Genomic DNA, 25,416 nt, shown 5'->3' with positions numbered 1-25,416 from the left:
ATGCCTTTATTAAAGGTAAGGTCCAGGTCGGTGGCAGGCAGTTTTCAAAAGAAAAGTTAGAAACGAAAACCCCTTCTGATTTGGTAGATATATTGGTCTATTTTTGTTATTTGGCCTTATTTTCTCACAATGCGTTACTGTTTGACCGCAAACGTAAGGGTAAAGTTGCAGTTTCCAACACCCTACTCGGGTGCTGATACTTGATGGAACAGCCTGACCAATCAGGGGCCAGTGCCAGGCCAGGTCAAAGGTCGTTTAACTTCTTCCCTCCCCGGAAAAACTGTTTTTCGCGCGTCTGTGTGTCAAATGACGTGTTCGCAGAGGTCGTTGACCTGCATTTTACCGGAAGTGCCCGGATGAGTGAATAACAGGAGGAAAACGGTGATTTTAGGTCTTTTTAAGACCATTAAATGCCAATTTCACAACTACTACCCCAGCAACATGATTTTTAAGGCACTTTTGTGGCAAAAATGTATATAGATGGGCACAAAAAAGAAAAGTGCTGCCATCGACCTAGACCATACCTTAAACCTGACCAGTAACTTTCCCATTACAAATTGTGAAGTAGGAAGGAAAGGTAGTAGAGTTTGTTGTATGAAAAGAAGGAAAATTAACCTTTGATGCCAAAAGTAGCCTTTTGGCATCAAATTTGTATTGGTTACAGGGTTAGCAGTAGGGAGAAGGTTAACGGAAATCTATACTTGATAGCTACATTTTTCATTGTTCATGTATCTGTCTCCAACCAACTCAGCTATATATGTAACTGGGCACTCTAAATTTTGAAATTAGAAAATCTCTTCAACTTAAAGTCAGCAGAATGAGCAATGCTTCTCTTCAGTCCAACCTATCTTTAGTTCTGTTATGGAGACTTTTAATTTGGTTAGATTTCCCACCAAGTATAAAGTTACCGGTGTAATAAGATAGGACATGCAGTTCTGGAAGAATCCATCTCTATAGAGTAAACCAGTGGCATCTACTAAATAGAGAAACAAGGTCTTATTCTGGGCTTCTTCTGACCTCTGACCTTTGGGCTCTGACCTCTCCCCTCCAGGGAACAGAATATGTGCTCCTAACAGAAGAACAAATCTTGCAGCGAACAAGAGATGGCGTCCGCAGGGGCAGACCGCCGTCTTCCGAAAAGCTGAAGAAACGGGACGACCGCAAGGTGGAGCAACAAGAGTTCGCAAGGAAGGCAGTCGAGATGAGGATGAAAAGAAAGATGGAACAACAAGGTGAGTGATGAAAATGCTGCTGAATACTGTAAATGCATTTTAGTTTGCGTGGTTTTTATTTCGCGGTAGGGAGAAAATGGAGTGTTCACGGTGGTTTTAAGTTTGTGTTTGAAACATGTTAAGTGGTAGTAGTGCTACAGTCATTTCGCGGTGATTTTAAGTTCGCGGTGAACTCTTCAGAACATAAAACCACCGCAAACATTTCTGCATTTACAGTATGGTTTCAGCAGTAGCAAATAGAGGAATACTGTGTAAATGCAGAATACTTTTACTGTGGTTTAAGTTCAGTTTTCGTGGAGACCTTTTTACTTCGAAAATGCTTGTTCTGTCTTGTGCCCGCCTATCACTTTGTTTCAACCGCAAACCTAAAACCGCCGCAAAAACTCAATTTTCTGCTTACCGCAAAATTAAGTCCCCACAAACTTAAATGCAGTTACAGTATGTGAATACTATGCAGTTCCTTTTATAAGCATCAGACGGCAGTCCTGCTATTGTGACATAGATGCTACCAAAAGAATGGTAGCATGCAAGGCTACATGCTTGTTTTCTTAGTTCATTATGATAAAGATTGCCACTGTCTTTATGTTTCAGTTTTGTTTTGTAGATTACTTCTGTGTTTCTCTATGAATGTTATTTTGTGTTTTGAGTAGAAAAGTCTGTATGTTCCATGTTGTTCCTTTTTGCTATGGCACGCACCAGCATAAATCAAAGTATGACATGTTATGGACTTCAGCCCTTGTTTCTGCAGAGATGGCTAAACGGGTGCAAGAAGCCAAGCTGCGGAGGAAAATTGAGAGACAGGCCCAAGTACAGGCTGCCAAGGAAGCCAAGAGACAACAATGTATGTTGGACTTATTTACTGCTTAGGCCACACCAATTTAATTTCTTTGTTAACGGATTTTTTGTTGATTTTAGCAAAAAAAAATATCATGAAAATAGAAGGGTGGGGTGAAAACTTGCACCTGACCCTGTTCACTCCCTGAAATTGTGTGCACCAAAGTACAAACTTTCCTCTGAGATTCTGTTTTCCTGTTGATTGTCTAATCTAGCATTTGTTTTTAAAATCCTGTTAACCAAGAAGTTAAAATGATGTGGCCTTATATTACTGGATATACCTGAAGAAAATCTTTAATGACTTGACTACTGTTGATTAATTTCAAGGGTATTTCCCAAAGTGATTTCTACTATCCATAGATTGGCTATCCTTGCATACTACATTAGAGTGTTCTTGTTAGTATCTCTCTGGCATTTCTCTCTTTCTGATGAAGTAGAATAACCTTGATTTTGATGTATTCCCTGTCTTTACAGCAATGATGGCTGCAGAAGAGAAAAGACGACAGAAAGAAAGAATCAAACTCCTCAAACAACAGGTTGGTTCAACATATCCTGTCACTATTGTCACCTATATTCTACAGTGGGAAGTTATGATCCACTATCATAAATAGACCATAATACCCCTACAATGTAACACACCAGCTTTGTAGGCAGTACAACGTTACAGGTTAGGTTTTTTATGTACTGTACTGTACTATATATAAGCACAAACTACTGATGAAAACTGTAAAAACTGATGAAAACTGATGAAAAAGATGTGGTATTACAGTATCTGTTTTTAAGTGAAAGAAATTTGTTTTTGTAGGAGAAAATGCAGCGTCTGGAACAGATCCGGATGGAGAAAGAGATGAAGGCCCAGCAACTCATGGAGGTATGGTGGACCTACCTCTTTTCTGACTTGGTTCAGTCCAAAATGACACTATTAGACCATACCACTTGTGATCATGGGGACATTTATTTTAATTGACGGGAAAAATTGTGATTGAAGGATATGTATTGGGTCCTGTCCGTGAAACATTTCTGATGTTATTTGTTAGTGCTTTTTATGATTATGATCTGTCCTTTCTGGATAATACTGCAAACAACAGAGGTATGTGTGTGTGTCTATTACTCAAAATGATTTGTCTGAGGAAAAAGAAAAGAATTCCAGAAGCATGCATCCCCCCTCCTAAGCAAAAAGGAGACGCATTTTTTATAGAAAGTCCTTTCCTAGAAACTTTGTGCTTAGATTCTCTTTGAGTGAAGTATAGTGAATGCATGCAAGGGCAAATGAGGTGCTCACTTCACATACTCTGGCCATGAGGATTTTGAAACTTTTGCATGATCTTTTTCCCCTACGTAAAACTTAGAAAACTCTACCAAGTGCAAAGATATCTTGCCCTACAGTTTTAGAGTAGTTTCCAGTACAATACCAAGTATGTAGTATTCCTCTGTCAGGTTAGCCAGAAGAAGTTAGAGCTATCTCTAAAAAGTCTCAAACGGAAAGACTTAACTCTTGTAAATTATCAACTATGTTAATTGAGTGGTAGTAGTTTTGACTATTTCGCTAAGTACTCCATGTTTTGTGTTTACTTTAAGTTTATTGGATTATCTAAAAACTTCTAAACTACAACATCTCCCCTCGTGTGTCCCTTTAGAATAGCTTTTGTTTTTGTTTTGTTGATGGAACAAGCTTGTTTTCTTGGTATTGCCAAGTTGAAGGTCATTCCTCATTTGCCCTTGACCATGCAGTATCAAGTCCAAGTCCATCTCCAGAAGCAGATGAAACAGAGGCAGATCTTGGAAGTACGTATCGGCCTTGTGTTCTCCAGGGATGGTCTCAAAGTTTGCACATTGTTCATAAATGAAATCCATGGCTCGAAATTTACTGCACTGGTGCACCTGAACTGAAAATTTAGGGGCACAGAAAGAATTTTGGTTTCACATCATGAAATAAATGAAGCCAAATTAGTTCAAAATCTTAAACAAGTAATACAACAAATGTTTTACTGTTTTTTTATGACACTCAGAATTTCAAGATTATGCTGTATAGCAGAAACAATGGTACCTTGCACTGCAAAACTTCACATTCAACTTTTCAACTAAACATTAAAACAATACCATTGGTCAACATTGGTCATGTGACAATGATCAGTAGCTTACTATGAAAACAAACATCTTTTCTTTAAAGAGAAGATTTTGATTGAAGACAAAGTTCAAATATTTGAGACCATCCCACAAAGTAGTTCCAGCCCTGACTACAATAATATTTAGCATCAGATAAGTAGTTTTAGATCTTATCTACAGATAGTTTTGATGGTAAAGACTTGTACCCGGTAGATTTAAACAGGTACTAGTACTCAGAAACAGATTGGTTGATACCACTAACCATGGTTTTTCGTGGGTATGTCAATTAGAAACACACCTTTCTTTCAACTAAATTTTAAGAATATTCAAAATCCACAATTAATGTAAAACATAAATTAGAACATTTGTGGTATCTGATGCTGGAAGCCATACAGGTATCACAAAAGGTAAGTTTTGCCGACATCCCTTGTTCTATATTTTCGGTGAAAACTTCTTTTCTGACTGAATAGGTAGATGCCATTCCCACAGCACCAGCTTTCCTCCCTGTACAGTGTTTGGTGTGGGGGTGAGGAAACTTCAGTCAGACTTCTTCCATGTTGTACACCTGTACTGATTTGTACTTTGTTGTTTATTGCACTATTTGGCCTATCTTATTATCAATGACAGTCCTCCTTCTAAATTGTAGGACACACATGAAATTGTTGCTCTGCAGAAAAAAAAAAAAAATGTTAATAAACAGTGTACAGTGGAAGAAAACTGCATCTGTGCTATGATATTTCCAGTGGGGGTTTCAACCATTTTTCTGTTGCCATGGTTATACATGTAGCTCACTTCCTATTCCATAATATGCTCCTCAAACGTCACTCTCTTTTGCATTAACTCCTTGTTACTTTGACACTTTGTCATAGTTGCATAATCTGTTGTTCCAAGCCCTTGAATGTATATGTTAAGCTAACTGTATATCCAAATCTGTCTTTCACCCCATTACCTTTATATATGCTTGGTCAAAGTTTAGTCAGCAACTTGGTCTAAAAGTTAGAAAAGCTTTTGATAAACCTTTTAAAGCAGTTCTTTATCACTTTGGTAGGAAGAATCTGCTTTGATAAAAGGTTTTATTTCATGAATTTTGGTTGAATGCATGCATTTGGCATGGTTGAAAAAATCATTCTTCGGTTTCAAAGATCCGATGATACTATCTCAGTCCAAGATAAATTGAAAGGTTGTCAAAGAAGGAGGAATAAGAAAGAAAATGATATAAGAAACAGCCCTAAGATAAAGAAAGGGTGTGTTTTAAATTGTATAACAGCCGAAATAGCCGTTGTTATCATCTTATCATCGGTCTTGGAACATCAAACTCACGGAACCGTTTCTGCCCGTTTATTTTCCCACCACCTCATGCTAACCTTTCCTCTCTGTCTCTCTCCACGACTAACCACTGCACTAGGAGAGGCAAAAAGTGGCTCAACAAATCTTCATGGTATCTCAGTTTCCTCTTCCTATACATGTACACCATTGTTGTGCTTCTAAAACCTGACTTACAATAGATCATTACCTCCTGAGTATTGTACTTAGAGTGTGCGGTTTGCCTTGTTCCTTGTCCGTAAGCACAGACAGTACAAATGTACATGTACATGTGCAAAATGTTTTCATTTCCAACTTGTCAAAAATAAATGTTATTGCATTTATAAAATATATAATACTTTTAAGGCATTGGCAGACAAACACATTTTGGATATATTGGCATTTGAGACAATATTAACTTTATACTTAATGTTGTCCTGGAGATTTTTACATGTCTGTGCTTTGTAACAAGGAAATGTGTTTCATGTTAATAACTGATAATTAAGTGTGTACGTGTACAAAAGAAGAGTTACATATATCCGTGATATAACCTGTATATTCTGTACTAGCCACTAAAATACGTTCTGATGATTTCAGTCTGTCACTTTCTTTAAATTTGACATTTCCTCTTGATTCTGTTCAAAGTTCTTTGTTACTGGGTATTACCATGTGACAGTAGTCCTGTAGACAGTAACTACTATTAGTGGAAGACAGTAGTTAATTAGTAACCAGTGATTTTGCATGCACAGGCAAGAAAGAAACGGAAAGAACTTCAAGACAAGCAAAGATTGGAAGAAGCCATGAAAAAGGCCAAGGTTGGAAAGTCAACAATTTGGGTTTTCCTTCGGTTTGGTTTCCTTTCTGCATTTGGTTTTGGAAATCCCTCTTTGATTTTTCTTTTATCTGATTTAGGTTTGGAGTTCTCACCAACTAACAACAAATCACCGATAATCATTCAAACCTGTTTGGTTATATTAACCTCTTGGATAACTGCTTACAAGTTTGGCTTAAGGCGGTGTTGGTATTAATCAATCATGTGATTGTCAAGGTGTAAAAACACTGAAAATCTCAAGGCTAGAAGCTGCTTGATACTTGTAGGCTTAGTAAGGTCTTTTATATGGCTTTCACCTTAACTGTGCATAGAAATGCAGCACCTATTTTTCCTTATCACTACACATTACACCTTTTATTGAAATTTTGTGTTTTCCTTAACAATGGTGACTGCAAAGCAAACTATACGTAAAGAAAAAAGTATGGGTACATGTTTGTATATCTTTAGGTACATTGTATGTCAAAAATACATGTAATACAATTTTTGTGAAGAGTTTGACTCTAGAATCAGTTGGCTGTCTATTTTCACCTTCTTTTATTGCTGGTGTTGGTTGTTTTGTCCTGTGCAGTGTTATGAGTAGCCAGATGAGTTAGCTGTAACGTAGATATGAAATTCAAAGGAAGAAAAAGTCTACTGCTGTGGTAACGTTAACTCTTCTTTAGTCAGCACAGCAAGCCACGGTACTCTACTACAGTCTTCCTTTAGCCACCTTTGTCTGTTAAATCAGAATTTTTTATCATCTCATATAAAAACAGAAGCCGATGTTATGTCTTATGTAAAATTGTATGTACGTGTTGCACTGCAGGTATTTTTTTATCATCAGTATGTCAGTGATTCAACCACCTAAAATGAACAGAAGGCAATGTACATTATTGCACATTAAATTTTTTTAAAAGAAGACATTTTCCAAAGGTTAATCATTCACTCATACCTGTTTAGGTGATGATAGTTTATCCATCCTTCTTCCTCATTTGACGAAACGTTGACATGTACACAAATGTATGCAAGAAGCACCAAATTTGAGGTGAAAATCCATGTATACCAAATACGTAACATATTTCTTGATGCTGACAAAGAGACTGCACAGAGGTTATACTTAACTCAAACTAAAGAATCTCCATGTATAAGTGTTAATTCAAATTAATTTAAGTTATTCTGACTATGATATCACTAATGATATATGTCATGCTTACTTAATCTCACATCTTCCACAGAGGTGCTTTGCTTTGGTCTAACACCAGGAGAGAATTAAGCTCTTGATCTTGTTTAACTCTATCTGAACTGGACTATTTTCTCCACTGCTACTCAGTTTCCTGCTGTCACTGCAGCATGCTGGCAGCCGGGCGTGCACGTGCAAACGTTCGCATGCCCCTCGTTCGCTACCACGGGATGGCTGGTACGCACTCGAACTTTCACCCTTGGAGTATGCCTCATTTGCCTCATGGGGCCCGATACATGTTAACTTCACTGACTCATACTGTCAGTGATAATCACATTTTTTTCCCTCACTCCTCTCTGCCCTATTGAGCTGTTTAAGATTTGGTAATTCCTGTTACAAATGGTTTTATTCAAAACCAGAATGTATTTAGGAGAAGATACATGTACTTCCATCCAAATTCTCCCTACCATGAGGCAAACCTGGTTTCTGTGTTACCTTGCTGCCCGCTATGCTGCAGGAAAGATAGCTCATGATTTGGCACCCCATTCAGCTACTCCTTCTCATCCTTGCATCCTCCCCATGCTTTATTGCTTGTTGATGTCACAGTGGTATCGTCAGTATGGGTCCGTTGTCCTGTTTGTGATTTGATGGTGGCTTGTGTAGTTTGGTTTGAGTGTTTTTGTTGTGTGGGGTTCGTACAGTTTCAGAAATCACAAAGAATGGTGAATTTCACATTTCTGAGTCTCCCAAAGTGTCATCAAAATGCGGAGGGATTAGATGTTTATGAGATGGGCAGGACTGGCAGTTGAAAATGTCTATTTCTATTTGAGGATAGATAAATATCAAGAAGAAGGGTTACCAATTCAAAACTTTGTTAGGTCTAGTATCTTTGTGGTGGAAAGTGAAAAAAAGTAGGTGTAAGCCAACAAAGGAAAGGAAAAAAGCTTGTACAATGCAGTCAACCAAACTAAACAGGATGAGATGACTTCACAGCTCTCACAGAATGCAACATCTTTCTTGCCTACTGAGCTTTTCAGTCTTTAAGGAGTTAAAGAGTTGCTTGTACGAACCCTTGAGCAAGTGCTTTAGGTGTTCCTGTGTTGTATCAATGTGATTAATCCCTTACCACTGCTTATATTAGCCGCTGCTGTTGCCATTGCTGCTGTGATTATGATTGATTGTTGGTTTAAATTTTACAACTCAGAGATCTATCACTGTTCCAGCTTGCAAAATGTTTCAGGAAGCTTGACTGATTTTGCTGGAACTAAAGCTTTATGATAATTTCATTGCAGTGCAGTTATGTTCTTTGTCAACTGTCTTTTTTCCTTGTTGATGATTTTGTAGCGGCTGTATTGCTTTGAGCTTTCTCATACCTGATTTTTTTCTACTGTACACCGAAAACTGCTGAAGATTTCTTTGTCCTTCTTTTTTGTTGCTGAGAATTGCTTTATATTGATACTTTATGTTTCTTTGGCAAAATCCCATTTTCCACTAGACCTACGGCCCCCCTCATCACTCCCCTTACAGTATTTGTGACCATCCGATAATTTCTTACTTTATTTCCTACTCAGCTATCCTTCAACCTTCCGCTTCTCTGTGCTTCTACATGATGTAAGCTTAGCCAATTGTACTCTGTAAGCATCACATGGCAGGACTGACAATGTAATGGAATTATAATCATTTCTTAATCATTTTCAGGAGAGGGAAATGAGAAGACAACAGCAAGTCATGCTAAAAAATCAGGTGAGTTGTAAGGTTTCATCTAGTGTTGTCTGTATTATGGACTGCCTGAAAAATGACAGGTAAATACTGGTGGACTACTGTATGGACTCAGTTTGTAAACAAGTAAAACTTTTAATGAACTGTAAAAAAAGGGCCTCCTTATGACTTGCACATACTTGTAAAGTGGTGATGGTTTGGAGATTGTGTGATTTTCTTATGAAAACATTTTGGTAGGAATGGAGTTGGTTTTGAGGCAGTCCATAAGTTAGACCAAGCAGCTAGCTTAAACTAAGTAGAGAAAATACTGCAAAAAGTGCTGCAAGCATGTTTTGAGTATTTTTGGTTAATGCTGCTTTTTGTGCCCCACTAACCTTACCTACCCACAATGCATCCTTGACCTTTGCCCCCTCACTTTACCCTGTTCTGTGGCGTACCCTTTAGGAAAAGGAGAGACGCAGGCAGCTGCTGTTTATGGTATGTCAGTAAAGCTTACAGGCAGTGACGTTGCATCCTTTAGACCGTGTTGACAATCCTCTTCACTTCGGCAGGCAATTTTGAATGATGCTGAATATAAAATTTTAGTACTATATTTAATTGTCAAAAAGTTGATTGGATTTTCCTTCTACTTGTCCCATTAGACAAGAAAATGAATACTAATGTTTTATATCAGTGAGGAACACAAACAATATGATAGGTCAACACAGTCTTTTGGACATTGCATAACGAAATGGTTTTGCTCTGCTTTTAAAGTTGTTCAGGGAACTCAAGTTCCTAAGCAACGTAAGGCAGGCGGGCCTTTTTGTTTTGCTTTTGGGTGACTGGCAAGGTGTGGCTTTACATGTAGATTGTAGTGCTTTTACAGGTGAGGTGTTACTGTTACGACTGTTCATTTAACACTGAGATTGACCCTGAGACTAATGACATCTTTAACTGTTAATACATGTATGATCCTCTCTGCTCACTTTAAATAGTCCCACCTCAGAGCTAAGAAGCCAAGGTACAAGAATACTTGAAAAAGCACAAAGTCAGGTTTTGTTGACAGAAGTTTAGGACTAACAGCATGGTTTTGTTGCTTATACAGGAGAGGGAAAGAAGAAAACAACACATGATGCTGGTTAGAGCTCTGGAGGCCAGGAAAAAGGCTGAGGTTAGGGACATGCCAAGAGTAATAGGGAGGGGGGAGAAGGTGGAAATGAAAGAAGTAGCAATGGAGCATGTTTAAGTTTGCGTATTCAAGGAAAGTTGACAAGAATATGAAATGAAAGAAATGTATGTAGATAACCCATTAACCCATTTATTTAGAAAGCATGAACTTATCAAGATCAAGTTATAGAAATTTGCTGTTTTCATATTTATTATAATATCTGTCAACTGAGTGTAGAAAATGTTTGCAACTTTTGCAAACATGCTTTCCCGTATACTGATTCCTCCCTGTAGCAGTGCTGACATTTTTGATAATGATCTTGTCACTCTTCTCTACCAGGAGAGAGAAAGGATGAAACAGGAGAAGAAGGTTGAGAAGAAACTGACCAGGGAGAGAAAGATGGTGAGGTCTTTTTTTCTCTTTACATCTTATCATTATTGGCTTGTTGGTAAAAGAAGCAAACTGAGAATTCTCCAGTTGTAGCATATAAGCCGACAGATTATGATTTTGTAAATTTTGGTTGGTACAGCTATCACTTTAATTTTAACATTACAATTTTGTTACAGAAACTCAGCACTATGATCTGGTCTATAGCATACATGTGAAGGATCATCCTTAACAATAATGATAAACAGATGCCTTTGATATGACGTTAAAATGAATCTTTCACTCTACAGGAGCAGCGTCGTCTTGAGTTGCAGATTGCCAAGGAGCTAAAGAAACCTGTGGAAGACATGCAACTCAAGGAGGCTAAGGTAGGGGGCCTCGCTGCTAGTCTTTTTGCCCTTTGAAATAGTGAATCAAAAAGTTCAGATTCCTTTAAACTGTGATAAGTGTGGTTGAATGTTACCAGCCAACAGTAGATCTGTACTTACCTTGTTTTAACAGCAACTTTCTGTACATCCTTCAGCCCTTACCCATCCTAAAGCGAATCCCTGGGATGCAGTTGCCAGGCAACGCCTTTGCAGACTGTATGATGGTGTTCGAGTTCCTCCATAACTTTGGTTCTGTGCTGGATATGGGTGAGTGCAGAAACAGACATACAGAAAACTTTTAGAAAGTATCAGCTGAGGATAGATCATCTCATCTATTCCTTAGTCTAACTATTTGACCATTAAGGCACCACAGAAGATCTGGCAACTAGTTTTTCTTTATGTTTCACTGGGTGGCATGCCTGTTCATTGTCTGATCATGTGCATACAGATCTGCAAAATAATCCCTAGTACTGTCATAGAGTGTGACTCATTGCCACAAAGTACAGTAAGGGCATCCTCATTATATAGCTTTAAACAACGCCAACTGTACTTGATGGAAACAATTTCGAGGGTTAGGTGTGACAAGAATTTATTCAGCATAATACATTTGTATAACTGAAGGGGAAAATATACCGGCTATACAAATGCAGAATATAGATACAGAAATACTCAAACAATGTGCAAATGTGGCTTGCTAGTTTGTCCGTATGTTCACTGTTTTTTTTTCTCTCCAGATGAGAAAGACATTCCAACGCTGGATGAGATGCAGCAGGGCCTGTTGGGTGAGGAGGAGGCAGAGAGAGAAGTGTTGGACATGTTAGCTAACCTACTGCAGTGTGCTCTCAGGGACCCAGGGGTCATTCCTGGCATGCAGGTAGGCTCAGGGGACACAGCAAATGTTTAGCCTACTGAAAAGTGTAGCCTGATTTCAATCAAGCCTCCTGTGACTGCTAGCCGCCCTGTAACCGCCTTACTGCCTAGTACACCAGAAACCCCCGGACAGCTGGAGTTTGCGTTATACAGATTATGAAAAGTGTACCTTCCACTAATTCTGACAAGAAGGACAGATGCTACATGTACATGTATGTTTATGTTTGCAGTCAAACCTGTACAAGTGACCACCTCTACATAAGGACCACCTGGCTGCATGATGTGACCATTTCTTTTGGAGGTCCCTTAGATAGTTTTTTCCAATGACACAAGCATTAAGAATACTGTCTATAGTTACCAGATTTTATTGGTCCCGTGAGTGGTTTTCCAGGGGCAGTTTTGACTGTACGCCTTTATTTATAATCATTCTAACTTGTGCTTATAGTAGAGTAAGTAAGTCAAGTAAGAAGTAGTCAACAGTGCATTGTAAAATGCATCTGCAAAGTGGTCTTAATGTCATGGTGTAAAATTGAATCTGATAATTTTGCAATACACTGGTTTTATGGCACCAACAAGATTAACATCGTAGTTAGAGCTTAAACCGCTAGATACATTATTCCCTTGCCTAAACATCATTTTTCTCTCCCCAGAGTGCCACAGTACTGCGGGTCCCCCTCCACGATGCAGACATCGACCACAGAAACCTGTCCGAGATCCTCAGGCTCTTCATACAGGGCAGGAACGGCTTCCAGGATGAGGTTAGTGTAGACTTTGTAACACTTTAACCTTCTCCCTGCTGCCTAACATCTTTAAAAAAAACATGCATCATCAGGGAGATTGTTGAAATTGCACTATTTATTTCTTTGGCTCTATACTTCACTGTATATCTAACCTAGGATTGTTGGGGCAGACAAGAATTTCATGCCTTCCGTCCAAACAAACTGAACTTCATGACACGAAATCGATGAAATGAATTTAAATTTGTAAGCTTAGGCCACACCAATTTAATTTCTTGGTTACCAGATTTTTTTTTAATTTTAGCCAAAAAAATCCTGAAAACAGAAGGCTGGGGTGAAAACTTGCACCTGACCCTGTTCACTCTCTGAAACTGTGTGCACCAAAGTACAAACTTTCCTCTGAGATTCTGTTTTCCTGTTGATTTTCCAATCAAGCATTTTTTTAAAATTCCGTTAACTAAGAAATTAAAATAGTGTGGCCTTAGAATTACAGATTTAACGACGAAAATCACAAGTCGGACAGACAAATTTTAAAGCTGGAGGCAGCCCTGTTTGCAGTACTGACCATTGACAAAAATGTCATATCAATTAGATAATGAGGATAAATTATAGTCTACAGTGTTTTTAAATGTTTTGTTCTGAACCTTCTGTTCCAGATGAGTCAGCGGTTAGAGACCATCCCGTTCCAGGCCCACTCCCCCACCCAGAAGGCTGCCATTCTGGCCTTCATCTGTAATGAACTACTGTGCAGTAGGGCTGTGGTGGGGTAAGTTCATGTGGACATCAAACATGTATCAACAGTTGGGCTTAGTTTTCCTGAACTTTTGTAGAGTGTGCGTAGTTGCAGATATGTCTTGAAATACATCCAAGAGAAAGAAAAGGATATGCCAAATAACAGTTACTCAAGAAACGGAATATGATTTTGGAAAAATTCAGACGTTTCAAGTAGCATCCACTACTTTTCGTAAGTGACTCTGAACGAGATTTGTCGAACAGCAGGTTTTAACCACAAATTATGAATTGATATGCAAATAAAGGGTTTATCGTTACTTGATGTATCGTATTACCTGGATGTCTAACCTTCATCGACGAAAGAAAAGGATGTTCACTGATTTATATACTTAAGAAAGAAAGTAAGAGAAAACATGAAGAACAGAAGACAGAATATAAAATGATATCAAAGCTTATTAATTTCAGTTTGGTGAAAAATATTACAATTTTTGATGAAGTTAGGATTTGCCAATGTTTTTTCTTGAAACAAAGTGGAGACAAACTGTTCTCTCTAGCTTATAAAGTTATATAGTATTCCGCATTGACGTTTTAATCATATGATATGTCTTTTCCCACAGAGAGATAGACAGCAGTATAGAACATATGTCCAACCTGAGGAGGGACAAGTGGATCGTAGAGGGCAAGCTCAGAAAGTATGTCCATTTCTTCTTATTCTTCACAAGCAAGAGTTATAATAAGAATTGTTTATTCAGTTCTCAAAAGTGTACAGGCTTACAGTACTCCCTCGTTAATGAACTTCATTGATACGTTCTAGAATCTTCACCCTGACGTTATTACATGTACTTTGAAAAATACATTGATTATGGAGCCTGGATTATGATATATAACTTGTGTTGATTATAAGCTATATAATGAAAGCTGTATAAAAGAGCTCTGAGAAGTGATATGCTAGAAACAAATAGCTTTTCAAACTTTTCAAATAAGTCATTTACCTCCAGTAACTACTCTAGAAATTTAATAAAAAGATGGAAATCTTTATCACACCAGCATCCCTTGCAAACGTGTAACTTGTCTGCTTTTCCAGATTGCGCATCATTCGGGCGAAGAAGTTCCACCGCCCGTACTCGCGACAGGGCATGTCCAACGAGAACTCTAACATGGGGGAGGATAGCAACATGTCTGGAACTATGTCTGTTGCCAACACCCCCGGCAAGGTAGTGAAAGATTCCCTTAATCTGCACATTTTACATTTACCCATCACATTGGCAGAAGTAATGAAGTGAATTACTCAAATGGTCATATCTTTATCTCTATAGCCAGTAGAACCGCCATTGGTGTAACACACCAGCTTGTAATTTTTTCATAGTCACTAAACTTACAAGTACAAGATTACGAGGTTTCTTTCATCTCCCACAAGACCTAGTAATGATAGGTGTTGTCTTTTTACCTACTTGCACATATTTTTGATACAATGAATGAATATGATTTGATTAATCAATGAATTGAATTATTGTCTCATGCAAAAGAATTACCTAGCCCACATGCGCGTCTATGACACCAAACTTTGAAGTACTGTTACAAAGTCATGAATGATACAAAGAATGGAGATCAGAATACAAGAAGAATGCAATTCATGAAATGATATATGAAACAATGCATTTTTTATGTTTTCAGATTGTTGGATACAATACAATTTTTTTATAGTGATGTATGATATGAAACAGTGTGTTTTTAATGTTGTTAAACTGTTGACTCTCTCCTGTGGAACAGGCCAGTAGTAAAGGTGATGAGGACAGTAAGATGGAGGAGGATGAGGAGGAGGATGAGGACAAAGATGATGATGAGGAGGACGGGGAGGGGCTCGATGTGGAGGGAGAGGTGAGGAGGGAAGGATACTGAAAATGAAGGGAAGGAGAGAAAGAAAAGGATCGATATAGGGAAACAAAACTGATGAAGACTGAAGGATTTGAAGCAGGAGTGAAAGAAAAAAAATGATGGGAAAGGAAGCCGACTAAAAGAACACAAGAAATCAAAGGGATGATGACTTTTTTCTTGGAATGTGCAAAAACTTTGATAAAGGTTTGAATCAACCATTTTGTATGACTGTCAGAGATTGGAGATGACTGTATGACTGTCATAAAGATTTGAGATCCTTCTTCTGCTTTGAATTAAAGTATTCAAATTTATTCCATTTCAGGATGAGGCTGAGCCCGAGTCAGTGGAGGAAACTGACAGGAGGATAGAAAAACTAGGCAAGGTAAGGACACTTTCTGTGAAAAGTACAGGATGAACAAATTAAATCAAAACTTTGCTGCTACCTGTTTGTAACAATATGGAAAACGTTTCCTCACTAAGAAATATGTAATATTACCTGTCCTGACATGATGTATGACACAAATTCAGGAGGTCACTTTTAAATCACGCACAACATTTCTAGTTTAAGCATTCCTCTTAATCTACAGCACTACTCTCGATCACCGTTAGTTACAGGTTTGCTTAGCAAAACCTTTGTTGGATCCGTTGGCATGTGTGGTGGCCGCCATCTTGATTTTGTGACGTCGCAGGGTAGCCATACCATTTCATTGGGAGGGGTGTTTTGGGGTCACTAGCATTCCCTTTATTTTTAACAAATTGGCACACAGCTATCACACATTCAACTTAAACAAAAAGAAAAATTCAATACCAATTCATATTTATAAAAAGACCCCGTAATCGCTAAACAAACATAGCTAACCTGAAGTATATGTAGCACAAATACTTAACTCTAGTTTCCCACTGTTTCCACAGCAACAGTCCCAGTACCGCTCCAAGCTGTTTGATGCGTCTCACTCCCTGCGAGCCTTGTGTCTGGGACAAGACCGCTACCACAGACGGTACTGGGTCCTGCCCTGCGCGGGGGGCGTGTTTGTGGAGGGCATGGAGAGTGCCGAACCCGAAAACATGGAGGTCGACAAGGAAAACTCTCACCCACAAGAGAGCAAAGACAATGTGATTCCCAAGGAAACAAAGGAAAATTCCACGGAGGTTAAAGACCTTAAGAAGGAGGTAAAGAAGGAGGAAGAAGCTGTAGTTAAAAGTGAAAACAATGTGGGAACTGCTAAGCAGAATGGGGACCAAACCTGTGGAAATCACGACTCCAAAGCTGTGGAAGAAACCAAAGCTAGTGCAATGTCTCAGGGTGCTTCGGAGAACTTGTTCCTACAGAAGCCGTCCAAGCTAAGCGAGCTGCTAGACGTTGCCAAACAGGACCCGGACTCGTGTCCCACGGGCACCGAGTCGCGGACTTCCCACGATGCAACAGCAGCTACGTCCACGCCGAGCCTACAACAGGTCAGGCTAGGAGGGCTGCAGGCACAAAAATCTGGCAGTGGATTTTTGAACATAGACACCCTTGTGAACAGAAGTGACATGAAGATGTTGGGTACTTACATGTCACCTCTACCCAGCTCCATACAGTTCGCCCCCGGACCGCTCACTGCCGACCAGCTTCTCAAAGGTTTGACACATAAAATGAACGGGGACGGAATGTGGTTTAGCGTCCTTCCCAGAATGCCTTGTGACGAGACGTCGTTAACGAGGTTACAACTGCCTTCCGTGGGGAACGTGGAGAGTAGTAAAACGTCGCCGCCGGGAGCGTCCCAGGGTGCAATGGTGCAGAACTCTGCGTTCTCCCATCCACAAGTGAAGAGTTCACAGACAGGGTTTGGCTTCACAACATTCGGGCAGTCTCCACTTGGGGCACAACAGGTAAGGGAGATGTTGCTCAACTTTCTTTGTTGGGTAACATGATACTTTGAAAGTTCATCTGTGTTGGTAGAAGTCATTCTGGATCATACTTGAACTGTAATTTCCAACACAAAAAATTTGACTTATCCAAATTTTTTACTTACGAACTCCAGTCTTTGTCAAGGAATGAGCAATCCACTGCTTCTGTGATGTCACGTTATGCAGATAGAACGCCAGGTCCTGACTCAGTCAGTGAGCAGTGGATCATATGTTGCAGAATGTCTTGTTGGTTGTAAGGCTTGGGGTTACATTCTACTGGAATTGGCACCGTTTAACATGATTCTGCATATAGTATTCTGTAAAAGGGCATTATGAACATACAAATTCTAGATCTGAACATACTTCAATTTTGCAGATAAATGCACTCTATGCCCAGAGGATGGCCGGGCCCAGCACTTCAGCCTACCAACCTCATTTCATGGGGATGGCACCAAACATGTGGATGGGGATGAACGAGGTAGAGGCTGCACCCATCCCCAAAGGTATATAATGTTCAGTCCCTTTATCACTTCCTTTTAAGGTCTTTCCATTTAAATGAAGTGCAGTGTAGGTTTGCACATTTTTAAATGAGATAGTGAGAATGCTTTTTAAGAGGAGAATTGCCATAATGATAAAATGATTGGAAAGTATTCTTTACCCTTCAAGACACTGAAGTAGCCACTTGGCTACCGATTCTATATTATTTTGTTATGGGCTTAGGGAGAGGGTTAAATGTTGTCCTTTACATCAATGTACCAATTACTGCAATAGCCTAGTAGGTAGGGTGCTCGCCTTGCATACGGTAGGTCGTGAGTTCGATCCCTGGCCAAGTCATACCAAAGACTTTGAAAATGGTACATACTGCTTTCTCTACTTAGCACTCAGCATTTGGGAAAGAGTATGGAAGTTGAATGCACACCACTACCAGCAGACTAGCCCACTGCTGAAGTGATTGCAAAAAGTTGTGTGGCCCAAGGGATACTGAAACAGAGATGGGCGCCACCCTATGCACCAACTGGTGTGGGAAGGACTTAACTTTACATCTTTTCTTGAAATGTTCGTCCCAGAAATGGTGCGTGGTTGGTGGCAGATGCTGGAGTCCGAGCAGATCCGTTCCCTGCTGAAGGTTCTGCACCCTCGAGGGATCCGGGAGAGAATCCTGCAGAAATCACTACAGAAGTACAACGACTATGCATGCCAGTGCTGTAAGAAGGCCAGGGAAAATGATGGTAAGATTCAGAGATCCTTCTAGAACTATGAACTTTTTTTCTTTAGAACCATGCCTTGAAACAAATTTGCATCAAAGAAATGATGTATTTGTAAGAGAATATTTGTGTGCCCTGCAAGTCTTTGGGTCGAGAATTTGAAATGTTGCATGACTGTCATTTGCTTAGCTTGTAACTTCAAGACTAGAAATTGTACATGCTGAGTATAAGTAAGACATGTCAGTTGCTGTAAGCTTTCCCCTCCTCAGGAAAATCTTACAGCAATGTAACAATAAAGCTTTTTTAAAACTTCAGTGCCTATGTATTATGTTTTCAATGTAGTGCATATTGACATGAGCATGTATTTTTCTTCACTTAAAGCGATCAAACTTGAGGAGGTTGAAGACGACAAGACGCCGCGGGACCCGTCGGGCGCTCCGCTGGAGACGTGGGAGGAGCACGAGTCGGAGGAGCTGGCGTACAAGTTCGAGGTGTCCCTGCTGCAGGATGTGGAGGATCTGGAGGAGAGGGTGTTCCAGGCCAGTCTACAGGTCAAGGTTAGCGCGGAGTCTTTGTTTTCGTCCTGTGTGTTATTTTGTGTTGGTGTGTGTCTGTAGGTATTTGAATGCATTGTCAGTAGAGTGGCAGGAAGTCAGTGGGAAGACTTGCGAAGTGACAGGAAGTAGGGGTCAGAGTTGGTAGAACTAGTTGTTAATTAGACATGACAGTCCAGGTCATGGGGTCAATGGAAGAGACCAGTAATTCACGGGGAGGTATTTTTGATCCGTATGCACAGTTAGTTATATATATTTCCATACACTGATCACTTTCACTGTAGATCATCCCAACCTTATTTGCATAATCAATGAAGTACAAAAGCCATAAGAGAGAAACTCTAATTTTAAGTTAGAATGTTTGATCTAACAAAAGGAAACATAGGTGCACAGTAATAGCTGGGCTGTTGTGCTACTGTTGACACATGGATATTCTTCTTTCAGGGCTGGAAACTTCCCCCAAGGATGACAGCGGACTATGCAGATAAATCAAGTAAGATTCAAACATCAATATTACAGAGAAAAGTGTCTTGACAAAAGCAGTGTAAAATCATATTTGTTTTCTACAGAATGTTATTAAGCTTCTCTTGAGTCTTCAGTTTCTCCAGTAACCTGTTGTAATGTCCTTGTCAAAATGCCATCAGAATTTTGATTGTATTCAAAATCATTTTGAGTGTTTCAACAGTTGACAACTGTCTTCCTTACATAACAGTTGAGGAGGACAGTGACCTTCGACCTTTGGAGCTTGCCCAGAAGAGATTAGCATCCCTGGAGATGAACCTGGAGAGGAGATACATCAAACCTCCACTTAGCAAGAAGTGAGTTGGTCTTCTCTGTCTTAAGACGGAACACCTCTTTCATTCTCCTACCAACCTTGGTTCTCTGAGGTTCTTGTTATTTTTTGTTTGGAAAAGTCAAATTCTCACTAGAAAAGAGCATATTGGATATTTTTGAATGGACGACCCGTTTGTTATGTAAAAGGAAAATAATGCTTGGCCTTCTGTGGAGCCTGTTAAACATTTATCTTCTGTATTTCGATAAGAAATAAGCCTGTACCCTAACAGCTGGAGGCAGTTTTGGTTCAAGATTCTAAACAGTTGAAGGAACTTCATGGAAAGTTCATGACTGTTCAGATTCTAATTTTAGGCTGCTTACTGCATGTGATCAGTCCATTTTTTATTACGTTGCTGAGACTTCATACTATGGTAAGCCGCTCTTCTGAACAGTCCCCTTCATTTGGTTGAGACTTAAGTTTTCACATCACCGTTGTCACCCAAAGAAAGCAACAAAAGTGGACGTAAAAAGAGAAGACAGAAATTGAAAGCCTGTCTGTGCCATGTTGTGTTGCAGCGTGCAGATAAGCCTTGCCACCATGGGCTTTCCTGAAGAGAACTCCGACTCTTCTACACCACCGTATGTCCTCCAAACTTAAGTTACCTTTCGCATGCCCGCATTTATCAGCCTCTTTCCAGCTCTGCTAGGTACACTTTTAGTGATATATGATCATCACATGCCTATAGTTTGGTGTACAAGGTGTCAGTGGGCTACAGATTAATCATTATGTACATTGGTGTTATGGTGCCTTTGGTGCAGTTGGTGTACTGTTCATTTTTTTTTCTTTTATTTAGGCCACACCAACTTGATTTTATGGATGACATCCTCTGGAGAACCCAAAACTAATGCGCGCGGGCGAAAAAAAGAAAAATCCAGCAAAAAAAAAAAATGCTGCTAAACCACAGGGCTACTAGTACTAGTACAAAGCTGGTATTGCGAATTGAACCACAGAACACAGTTTGTTTGTAGGAGGTACATGTAGGTTGTCTTGTTTATCATAGCAGACTGTTAGAAGGTATTTGGCTCCGAGGACTGTGGATGATATATGACTGTGATGAGAATACTCATAAACACCCATAAGGGCAGTTTCAACATACATGGCATTGAACTCCATATTAAGCATTCCATGGTTTACGCTCACAAATCCCTCTGCCAATCCCTCAATTCCTCTCCCATGTCTCTCATTGTTGCAAAAGAAACGTGTGAGAGCCACTCTGGATAGGTCGTGTTTGAAATTGTCTTGGCGATACTCGCTGCATGGCCGCCGCGATCCTCTCGTACAACTGTGCAAACGCAAAATCCCCCTAGCCAACATCGATGGCATACCAATCCACATACGCCCCCAGTTTTCCGATAAGCCGGCACAATGCTAGCCTTTTGCGGCAATCTAAGTCGGCAAGTTCCGGAGTTCTGTGTAGCCTTGGAGGAGGTGATTTTTTTTTTTTTTTTTTTACAACAGGCGAAAATCAATGCGCGCGCGAATGTCATCCATAAGATTAACTTGGTGTGGCCTTAAGTTTACCACAAAACAAAGCCGCTCAGATGTTTTGGGTTATGCTCTACTGGATTGTGGTATTTGACAATATAAAGCAATAGCATTGGACTTGCAAAAGCCTTGAAACAATATACAGGACAATCAAACCTAAACACTTATACTGCATTGAAGGGTTCCAACTTGTAGCTACATTTAAATGACTGTTTCTACAAACAGAAAAGAACATGCTAATGTTTTAGATATTTTTTAATCTTCTTTTTGGCAAAAGTACAAATATCAGCATCTGATCTGCCTTCTTTATTATTATGTTCCCAATACATTGTCGATTGTTTTTTTTCACAGTCATTAATCAAAGGTACCAGAACACCAATGTACAATGCTTTGTTAACCATTCAAATTTGAGCACTTTCCAGTCAGAATAGTGCCATGCATGACATCCTTGCCTCCAGCTGGTATTGAAATAAGGCAGATAAACATGTACTATACGGTGCAAAAATTGTTTCCTAGCTTGTAAAAACAAAATGTCTGTTCTGTCTTGTAGGAACAGCAGTGATGAAGACATTCCCAACGCCCTGCGGGTGTGGCGTGACGTCGTAACCACGGAGACCACGGCTCCCCAGCTGTTCATGTGCCTCGGGCTGCTGGAGAAGTGCATCGCCTGGGACAAGTCCATCATGAAAGTGGTGAGTAAAAAATCCCACCCTTTCTGTGGCTCCAATAGGGGTTAGCAGTAGGTGCTTCAGGGTGTCTTGAGGCAGAAAAAAGGGTTCTAGAAGCCCATGATATGTACATCAATTTTCTAAAGTCCAATATAAAGATAGCCGACATTGACATGCAGTCAAAGCTGGACAAGAAGACCACTCAAGGGACCAAGGAAATCTGGTCTATGTGGACAGGTGGTCACTATAGACAGGATTTTTAATTTGCTTGTGTCAATGGGAAAAATTATCTAAGGGACCACCAAACACTTTGACCACGTGGTCCTTATGTAGAGGTGGTCACTTGTATAAGTTTTGACTGTACATATGAGCACACAACTTTACAGACCTTGACATGTACTACTAAGGTTTGAAGTAGTTCGTCAGTGTTACTTTTAAAGCACTTGAAGCAGCCAATCAGATGCTCTTTACAACTACTTTCACCTGGAAGTGCTCAGTGTTGCGTTCCCTGTTTGCAGTTCTGCCAGTTCTGTCGGAAGGGAGACAACGAGGCCCAGTTACTTCTGTGTGACGGCTGTGACAAGGGCTTCCACACTTACTGTGTTAAGGTAGGATACTCGATCTTACACCTGAACTTTCATAACAGTTTACTATGGCTGTATATTAGGCATTTGTGAGGTGTTGTCATACTTCACATTTTTGTTTTCACTGTCTTTGCTGGATTCCAGGCTATGTAGAAATTTTGTCCTTTTTTTTTCTCTCTCCATGTCAAACATTGCATTTTTATGTTTAGGAAAGATTTTAAAAAGTAGTCACATATAGAATGGTAGGAACATATTAAGCTATAGGAATAGGGCCAGAATGTGTGACTTTGTCTACTTGATTTTTCATTCCCCCAACTTGTATAAACTTGTAATGTGCTAATTATGTATTATCCCATATCTTTGTCTAGCCGAGAATGACAGGTATACCCGATGGGGACTGGTTCTGTTCAGTGTGTGTGGCAGCTGTGAGTATACACTCTCATTATGTTTCTAATATTTCAGAGGATTTCAGACAACAGATTTGGCTTGGGAAGCAAACAATTGAAAAAAACCCACAAGAAATGCATTTGTAGAATTATGCATTACTATTTGTGGTGTTGCCTTTAAACTACATAGGATATGGTTTCATTGCATGAACTGAAAATGCTTTTAGCTTTTTAACATTCAAACAGTAAAAGACACATAAATTGTATGTAGGGCTATCCTCAGTGGCTTGTAGATTTTGACCTTAATCATGTTCATACGTGCTGATCTGTTCTTCTGTTGCTAGGCAACTGGTGAGGAGTGCTGTGTCGTGTGTGAGAAGAAAGTGACAGTGAAAGCTGCCAGGTGTGAGCACTGTCCCCGAGTCTACCACATCCAGTGTCTGGACCCGCCACTTAACAAGTAAGTTCATTTGTGGAATGTACCGGATTACTGCTTCAGGTAAATGATGCTGAAACTGGGATAAGTTACTGGTAAAGATGTCGATAGTCAATAAGATGTCAAATTTCAAACTTTCACAAAAACTTATGGTGACAATTGTTGAAGTGCTTTTTTTACTGTGTTCTGCATTGAAATACCATGATAGACATTTTGATGGTGTATTGAGTATTACTCAAGGTAAGACTCAAGATGGCAGCAGGTGTCTTTGATATTCTTGAGATTGAAAATGAGTAATATTGGAACTCTAATCTATACAAAAGAATATGAAGCCTATCTAGTCACAAATTTATCAGCATTGTTGTTGCTTGGATGTCTGTGAAAAAGAACAAGATTGTAGTTGTTTACCAATATACTGTTTTCTTTATCTTTTGTATTAGGGCCCCTCGAGGGAAGTGGACATGTCCAGAATGCCTCAAAGCTGGGGTAAGTGGCAAAACTTCAGTAGTTAATTCACACAAAATTCATTTTACTTGTGTCATATCTGTACAGTTGAGACTTGTTTGTACCTCAGAGCATCATGTCAGTTAAACAAACTTCCTCCATGTCTGTCATCTTTGCAACCATGGTAACAGGTGTGTGGTGTGATACAGTTATCTTCAGTCTGTATGGACCGTTCCCACAGCCCCGCCCATCTCAGTCAAAGTGTAGAGATGCAAAGTAAAACGTAGAAATTCTACTATTTGACCGACATGCAGACACTCTCCCATCAGTAGACCGATGATTGCCATGCTATCATTGGTTGGACTGATAAGTGTGATGGACAGTCTGTCAGGATCGGTCTATTGTGTACACCATGGCTTTCATGAACATTCCATAATCATATGTTAGTTCACTATGCCTTGAGTGTGTAGTTGTTACCTCTGCAGTTTTCTGTGAACTAAATGTTGTCATGAACACCTGTCAATCACAGATCAAAGGCCGGCGGAACAGGAAAAGTAAAGAGACGAAGGAGAAGGATGCTGGGAACAGCCTGTCGGACGATTGTCCGTCTCCCATGTACGTGCCTGACAAGAAGGACAAGAAGGCTAAGAACGAGGCTTCCAAGGACTTGGCACCTTGCAGGTTGGTGCTGAGATTAAATACAATGTATCAACTTTGACAAGCTTTAAACAATGCATGCAGTTAGATTTGGGAAGGTTAGATGTGACAGGTACAACTGTAGTTCAGTGTAATATAACCTGCCGCGCCGCATCCCCACAAAGCTGGCGTGTTATGCCGAAGGGTAGTTATACCAGCTATATAGATACAGAAACAGAAAATAATTACACAAGATAAAATAAATCAACATTAATGCTATTTCGAAGGTAAACAGAATTTACTTAAAACTTGTTACAATCATGCATTTATTACATTTGACTTGAACAAAATGGGAATTTCATTTGTTGTGTTTGACTTGCCAAATTTGAAGTCAGTTTAGCCCATTTGTATAAATCTTGAGAAAAAGAGCTCATGCAGAAAAAGATAGGTTGGTTTGACATAAGAATATGTAGTCTGTTGAAATTGCAATTTACATATCTTGGACTTGAATGATTAACAGTCTTTACATTTTATCAAACCCTACTAGCAGTAAGTCTATGCTGTACAATCCCAATGTCAAGTGATTGTTGTTCCTGACTGATCTGTCTGTTCCCCTCCCCACCCAGGACAATCTTACCGGAGCTGGAGAAACATGAAGACGCCTGGCCCTTCTTAGTTCCTGTCAACACCAAACAGTTCCCTCAGTACAAGAAAATCATCAAAAGACCCATGGACTTATCCACCATCAAGAATAAACTCAGGGATAACAAGTAAGTGGAAGGAGAGATTCAATATGTGTAGTCCGAAGTGATTTGAAAAAAACAATTCTGCAAACTTACTAGTACAGTAGAAAGCTTGCCAGCAATAGTAGGTAAGTTGTATGTTGAAACATCATTTGTTTGTTTTTTGTCTTTCATGTAAACCAGATGATAAAACAAGTTTTGAATTGATTTCCCTGATTATTTGGCGGGTTGGGGGTAGGTCTTGGTCTAA

At 39.6% G+C, this 25,416-nt stretch overlaps 1 protein-coding gene across 22 annotated transcripts in view; it reads left to right on the top strand.

Annotated features, from left to right (window-relative positions):
* Positions 1-25,416, top strand: part of LOC136446143 (bromodomain adjacent to zinc finger domain protein 2B-like) — a 49,967-nt gene that overhangs the window by 21,839 nt on the left and 2,712 nt on the right. For 3 of the 22 annotated variants that reach the window (XM_066444433.1, XM_066444451.1, XM_066444432.1), the window contains 34 exons: positions 1,052-1,232; positions 1,966-2,073; positions 2,541-2,602; positions 2,872-2,937; positions 3,798-3,851; positions 5,578-5,610; positions 7,616-7,702; positions 9,164-9,208; positions 9,629-9,661; positions 10,269-10,334; positions 10,671-10,733; positions 11,009-11,086; positions 11,242-11,353; positions 11,821-11,960; positions 12,607-12,714; positions 13,350-13,459; positions 14,043-14,117; positions 14,510-14,639; positions 15,196-15,303; positions 15,623-15,682; positions 16,213-17,172; positions 17,567-17,693; positions 18,258-18,419; positions 18,777-18,952; positions 19,394-19,442; positions 19,662-19,767; positions 20,300-20,362; positions 21,820-21,961; positions 22,456-22,545; positions 22,890-22,946; positions 23,252-23,367; positions 23,784-23,829; positions 24,317-24,468; positions 25,050-25,193. In XM_066444433.1, coding sequence (XP_066300530.1) covers positions 1,052-1,232; positions 1,966-2,073; positions 2,541-2,602; positions 2,872-2,937; positions 3,798-3,851; positions 5,578-5,610; positions 7,616-7,702; positions 9,164-9,208; positions 9,629-9,661; positions 10,269-10,334; positions 10,671-10,733; positions 11,009-11,086; positions 11,242-11,353; positions 11,821-11,960; positions 12,607-12,714; positions 13,350-13,459; positions 14,043-14,117; positions 14,510-14,639; positions 15,196-15,303; positions 15,623-15,682; positions 16,213-17,172; positions 17,567-17,693; positions 18,258-18,419; positions 18,777-18,952; positions 19,394-19,442; positions 19,662-19,767; positions 20,300-20,362; positions 21,820-21,961; positions 22,456-22,545; positions 22,890-22,946; positions 23,252-23,367; positions 23,784-23,829; positions 24,317-24,468; positions 25,050-25,193 — 4,109 coding nt within the window. Of the gene's footprint in view, positions 1-1,051; positions 1,233-1,965; positions 2,074-2,540; positions 2,603-2,871; positions 2,938-3,797; positions 3,852-5,577; positions 5,611-6,223; positions 6,290-7,615; positions 7,703-9,163; positions 9,209-9,628; positions 9,662-10,268; positions 10,335-10,670; positions 10,734-11,008; positions 11,087-11,241; positions 11,354-11,820; positions 11,961-12,606; positions 12,715-13,349; positions 13,460-14,042; positions 14,118-14,509; positions 14,640-15,195; positions 15,304-15,622; positions 15,683-16,212; positions 17,173-17,566; positions 17,694-18,257; positions 18,420-18,776; positions 18,953-19,393; positions 19,443-19,661; positions 19,768-20,299; positions 20,363-21,819; positions 21,962-22,455; positions 22,546-22,889; positions 22,947-23,251; positions 23,368-23,783; positions 23,830-24,316; positions 24,469-25,049; positions 25,194-25,416 lie in introns of all 22 variants that reach the window. The other 19 variants (XM_066444437.1, XM_066444434.1, XM_066444435.1 and 16 more) reach the window with 19 other exon arrangements.

The sequence above is a fragment of the Branchiostoma lanceolatum genome, chromosome 12 (assembly GCF_035083965.1).
Source record: "Branchiostoma lanceolatum isolate klBraLanc5 chromosome 12, klBraLanc5.hap2, whole genome shotgun sequence".
NCBI classification, from domain to species: domain Eukaryota; kingdom Metazoa; phylum Chordata; class Leptocardii; order Amphioxiformes; family Branchiostomatidae; genus Branchiostoma; species Branchiostoma lanceolatum.
Note: the sequence above shows the minus strand (reverse complement) of the source record. Positions and strands in the feature narration are given on the sequence as shown.